Source organism: Carlito syrichta, unplaced genomic scaffold, assembly GCF_000164805.1.
Source record: "Carlito syrichta isolate Samal-C Ts95f unplaced genomic scaffold, Tarsius_syrichta-2.0.1 Scaffold251499, whole genome shotgun sequence".
In the NCBI taxonomy this organism is placed as follows: domain Eukaryota; kingdom Metazoa; phylum Chordata; class Mammalia; order Primates; family Tarsiidae; genus Carlito; species Carlito syrichta.
The window spans coordinates 78,318-84,238 of NW_007195595.1; the positions used below are offsets into that span (position 1 = coordinate 78,318).

The window sequence follows — 5,921 nt, forward strand, 5'->3', positions numbered from 1 at the left end:
TGGTCTCGAACCTGTGGGCTCAGGCAATCCTCTCACCTCGGCCTCCCAAAGTGCTAGGATAATAGGCATGAGCCACCACGCCTATTATCCTAGCCTTTTTTTTGAGTCGGAGTCTCACTCTGTCACCCAGGCTGGAGTGCAGTGGAACGCTCATGGCCACCACAGCCTCGACCCACTGGGCTCAAGCAATCCTTCCACCTCAGCTTCCCAAGTAGCTGGAACTACAGGTGTGTGCCATCACATCCAGCTAATTTTTAAATTTATTATAGATCGAAGTCATGCCATGTTTTCTGGACTGATTTTGAACCCCTGGGCTTAGGCGAGCCTCTTGCCTCCACCTCCCAAAGTGCACGGATTAGATGTGAGCCACCGTGCCTGGTCAGAGGTCCCTGATTTTAAAAGTATTGTTTTTATAAAAACCCTTCTCATTGCAGTTTCAAAATTTCAATGTATTTTTACATAGATTAACTTATTGTCACAAGATCCCCATGAAGTAGGCATTAGACATCACTATTCTCCTTTCCCAGCAAGAGACCTGAAGCAACACTGAGGCTTTCCAAGTTCACACGGCAATACCAAGAGTAAACTTAGGTTCTTAATTCTAAGTCTGGTATTTCTACAGCACACTGAACTGCCTTTCTAGTCCTCCTTCCATCGGGGCCAGCCCTGGGTGATTGGCAGAGTACCCACATTGTCCTCAACACCCTCCTGCCTCCTGGACATCTCTGCTCTGACATCTTTGTTGTCTACTAATACATAACGCCCAGCAGCCACCCATTTTGAGGATTGCCATCTTCCTTCCCTGGTTTGGTCCCCAAGAGTACATACGCTCCCTTACCTGTTCACCTATTGACCAAAGGACTTGCCTACTTAAGGAAGTGATTTTTAGACTCAAAGTCTTGCAAAGTGATAACAAAGAGACCTCTTAACTACCTGCATGCCTTCTGGGGGCAATACTTCCTCCATTTGCTGATCTCACACAAAAGATTAATCTGGATATTTATCATTTCTAGGTCCAAATTTGAACACATTTCAAAAAGAATAATTACAAGCATGTGGCATCAGTGTGGGACTAAACAGGCATCCCAGAGATTCACTATAATTTGCGAGAGAACTTCAAATATTTTTTGGATTTTTTGAGTTGGCATCTCACTCTGTCACCCAGGCTGGAGTGCAGTGGCACACTCATGGCCACCGTAGTCTCGACCTGCTGAGCTCAGGCAATCCTCCGGAACTACAGGCACCTGCCACCACACTCAGCTAATTTTTAGATTTATTGTGAAAATTGAATTTTTCCTCAAATCATCAGCCATTTATTCCACTACCATTAATTGAGGATTCTTTTCACATTCACTTATGGCACCATATTTTTAAAAATTATTTGAGGCTGGACACAGTGGCTCATGCCTGTAATCCTAGCACTTTGAGAGGTGGAGATGAGAGGATTGCCTGAGTCCAGGGGTTCGAGACCAGCCCAGGCAACTTGGCGAGAACTCGTCTCTACAATAAATCAAAAATTAGCTGGATGCAGTATCATGCGCCTATAGTTCCGGCTGCTTGGAAGGCTGAGGTGGAAGGATCACCAGAGCCCAGCAGGTTGACGCTGGAGTGGCTGTGAGCGTGCCACTGCACTCCAGGCTGAGCGACAGTGAGACTCCAACTCAAGAAGAAAAAAAAAAAGATAGACAAATGGGGAAGTATTTGTAGAAAATGATAGAAAAAAAGATGAAAGTTTTTATTTAAGAAAAACTCATGTAAGTAGGTAGAAATGATATTAGGAATTCAATAGATAAACAAAGGGAAAGAACAGAAAATTCACCAAAAATACAGCCAGTGATGAAACATTTGGAAGAATATTTAATCTCAGTAAATAGCAAGAAAATGCAAATTAATGGAATAATGCCACTTTCTATATATGTGTGTATATTAGCACATAAATGATCAGTTGTTGCTAATACTGTACAGTATAGCACAACTTCTACTCTTATATGTTATTGGTGGCATCATAAATTGGCACAATTCTTTTGAAAGCAGTCTGCCAATATGTATCCTAAGACTTGTTTTAGCAATTCTGGGTCCAAGAGTCTCTCAAAAGGAATCAATTCAAAATATGGAAAAAATCTGTAAAAATGAAGATGTAACTTGTAGCACTTTTAATAATAATGAAAAATTAGAAATCACTTGAATGTCCAGCAATAGAAAAGTGGTTAGAGAAGCTATAATCCATCATATAAGGGAGTTATGTGGTCATAAAGGTGGACATAAGGTCACGTGGATGAAGACTAGTTAGCAATATGGAAAAAGATGTAATAGAATGTCAACTGAGAAAAGCAGGAGATATGTACCAAGACTATGACAATAAACACATAAAACATGCTTACACAGAAGACTTGAATTCAGAAAAACAATGGTGATGCATTTGAGTGGTTATATTTAAGTTAAATTGTGTTCTTTCCTCTTTTGCTAAAATTTTCTGTAATTTTATATTATTTTGATCAAGTTAAAATAGAATTTTAGTTTGAGCAGGAGAATCTAGGAGGCTGAGGCAGATCTATCTAGGAGACCAAGGCAGATCTGGCAATGGGGATTTTTTTTTTTTTTGAGTTGGAGTCTCACTCTGTGTCACCCAGGCTAGAGTGCAGTGGCATGCTCGACCTGCTGGGCTCAGGCAATCCTTCCGCCTCAGCCTTCCAGGAAGCTGGAACTACAGGCATGTGCCACCATACCCAGCTAATTTTTTGATTTATTGTAGAGAAGAGGCCTCACCAAGCTGCCCAGGCTGGCCTCAAACCCCTGGACTCAGGCAATCCTCTCACTTCCATCTCCCAAAATGTTGGGATTACAGGTGTGAGCCACTGTGCCCGACTCAGGGTGGGAGTTCTTGAAAGTCCCTTCATCATACAGCAAGTACCCACAGAGTGAGATCAAATTGGAAATCCAGCCTTAACAAAAAAGCAAAGGACTCAAGTCCAATCACAAACATCATAGAGAACATTAGAGGTCACAGTTTGAACCTTTGAGCAGCAACGCTAGAAGGGGCTTTGGAGATCATCCGGCTCACCACCCTCCACCTCTCCCCCAATTTACAAGCATAATTTTACGAGAAAAGGAAAATGAAGCTCAGAGATGCTAAGAGACTTGCCAGAGTCACACAGCAAGTTAATGGCAGGGCTATACTTGAGCCTACATCCCTGACTCACTCAATATTCTCTCTCTTCTACCAGATCTTGACTCAAGACAAAAAAGAGAAAACTTTGGGGAAGAGTTATAGTGGGAAGAAAATTTATAATTTTAAATGAAAATGTATATTGTTAAACTATAGATAATAAACCAGAAAACATTTTCCACATACTTATGTACATCCCCCTTTTAATTTTCATTGTAGCAGCATCCTTAAAAATTAGAAATTTTGGCTCCACCCCTCCACTTCCCAAAGCAGCACATAAAAATGTTGGCAAGGCCTAGGACTATGATCTTCTCTGGACAAACAGGGAATCGAGCCAAATGGCAAACGGGGTTAAGTAGCAACGTCTGGAAGAAAGCATTCTCTTTGCCAAGGTCCCACCCCTTCAGGAAGAAACTACATCTTTCTGGAGCTGTGGGCTGTACCAGGCCTCAGGCTCAACTGGGGTGAGCCATGGGTCCATGGCCAGCTGCAGGCCACGTCATTCCAGCAAGGTAAGGCTACTGGCTGATGTGGGCTGAGGGAGGAGGTGGTGGGTGAGCATGGTGGGCCTCCTGGAGGAGGTTTCTCCAGGGCTCTGGAGATGAGTATTGCCAAACCTAGGGAGGGGTGGAACTCTAGCGGATAAACATTTTTCACAGCTGGGCTTGAAGAAGAGGGATGGCGATAACTTTACAAAATGAAAAACTCCATCTGCTTCCGAAGATATTTGAATTTTGTATTTTTAAAAACCTCTAGCCAGCCTAGGCAACACCGCAAGACCTCATCTCTATAAAAATAAAGTAAAAATAAAAGAATCAGAGGGCTACGGTAGTGCATGCCGGTAGTCCTAGCTATTCAGGAGGCTGAGGAGGAAGGCTCGCCAGAGCCCAGGAGGTCGAGGCTGCCATGAGCTGTGATCATGCCACTGCACTCCAGCCTGGGTGACAGAGTGAGACTCAAACTAAAAAATTAATAGTAAATAATAAAGACCAATAAAACAAATAAACAAATAAAACAATAAAACAAATAAAATCCTGTAGATTCAGAGCATTATTTTAAAAACTGGGAGCTCAGAGGGACCCCAGAGTCCATCCAGTTAACCCGCCAGGTTGTACGACATGCTCTTTGCTTTCTCGTGAGCCCTTTTAAAATGGAAAGACGTAGGCATATGTTCTAAAGAATAAGATGAAGACTGTATATGGAAAAACTGTCAACATTTCAGTAATTTAGTCAAATATCTGAAAGCAAAATAATCCCAAATAAAAGTGACTCAACAAAAGCCCAATGACTTCCATGGTTATTCATGTCTATTTTTCACCTGAATCCTCACCCCTTGTTTCTTAAAATATTAATGGATCAAGACAATCGTTGCATTCTGTTCACAACTGCTGAGCTCATTCATATTGGCTATAAGGATGTTATATCGTATAAATGGGATGAGGCCAGAAACCATAAAATGCTTGCCTGTGGGTTATTCTTTTAGAAATAAAGGACACAGCACAAGCCAAGTGTCCTGCTATGCCGACCAGAACTGAAGAATGTAACACTTCCTTTTAAATCTATGCAAATGGGATTCTTCTTAGTCCTGAATCTGAAAAAACACAGCCCAAAGTCGGGAAAGGAATCTCACCAAGCAAATAACATTTGCTTTTGAGACAATTCTGGCAGGTTTCAGGATCCATATAGCCCTTGCCTGTCCTGCCAAAAACGACTTCCTGAATTGTAGATGCTCGCCACAGCAAGCTGTGTACACACAGCTGGCGTCGAGTTGATTATAGAGAAGAATCAGCCTGAGAGATGGCCATGGAGAAAAAGTGGGGGTTTGTGCCTGGAAGCCCAGGGCTCCTTCTTAAGAAATGAGGATAGACTTTCAGCTGTTCATGATAATCCCCTCACCCATTCTGGCAATTTCTTATCTAATGTCTGCCTTTACTGTACAGCACACAGGGGCATGGGACTATGTCTGGATTGTTCACATCTGTGTACTCAACAAATATTTGTCAGTCGTTGAAAGGAGCTAGACAATCTCCCCACCCATTTGGAAGGCAACAGAGAGATTGTGAACTGGAGTCATTCAGATCAACCTGGATCTTGTCACTCACTTCCTGAAACCCCCAAAGGCTAGACGGGAATGAGGGGGCTGGTCATGCTACATGTCTAGGAGATGACAAAGTGTGTGTCCTCTCTGAGTGGCCTCAGAAAATTGAACTCTGCTCCATAAAGGCGTGGAGGGGGGAGTGAGGGGATTAAAAGACAAGACTGAAGAAGGCTCTCTAGTGACATGTGGCAGAATAGAAAACTTCCCTTTTGAAGAACTTTTAAGTACATCCAACTTTCGTGTATGTGAGCTCGGGTGGTATTGCTGATTAAATACTGTGATGGCATTTCAAGGGCAGCTGCCTTTTCCCCCAGGACTTTTCAAGAGATGGTTGATTCTGCACCCAGTGGTGTGAGCTTAAATTCCAACTTCCTATGCTTTATTGTTTACAAAGTAAAACAGATATTCAATACAAGATGGAATCCCTTTTCTGTGGCTTTCACACCTACTTCTTTCATCTCCCCAAGTGCTTGGTGAGTAGTATTTAGTTTTAACAGCATACTCTTAATTAATCTAGAAGAGTCCATGTAAAATGTCTAAGGACAACACCAACTTACCAACTCTTGTTGATGAAAACTGGTTGTTAGCTGGGCTTGGTGGCTCAGCCTGTAATCCCACGCCTTTGGGAGGCTGAGGTGAGTGGATTGCCTGAGCCCG

The 5,921-nt window shown here is 42.6% G+C and overlaps 1 protein-coding gene across 1 annotated transcript in view; it reads right to left on the minus strand.

Annotated features, from left to right (window-relative positions):
• CUNH6orf183 (chromosome unknown C6orf183 homolog) overlaps positions 1–5,921 on the minus strand; it is a gene marked incomplete at its 3' end in the record, with an annotated part of 40,526 nt that overhangs the window by 8,126 nt on the left and 26,479 nt on the right. The window contains 2 exon segments of the mRNA XM_021709525.1: positions 3,585–3,716; positions 3,752–3,830. Coding sequence (XP_021565200.1) covers positions 3,585–3,716; positions 3,752–3,830 — 211 coding nt within the window.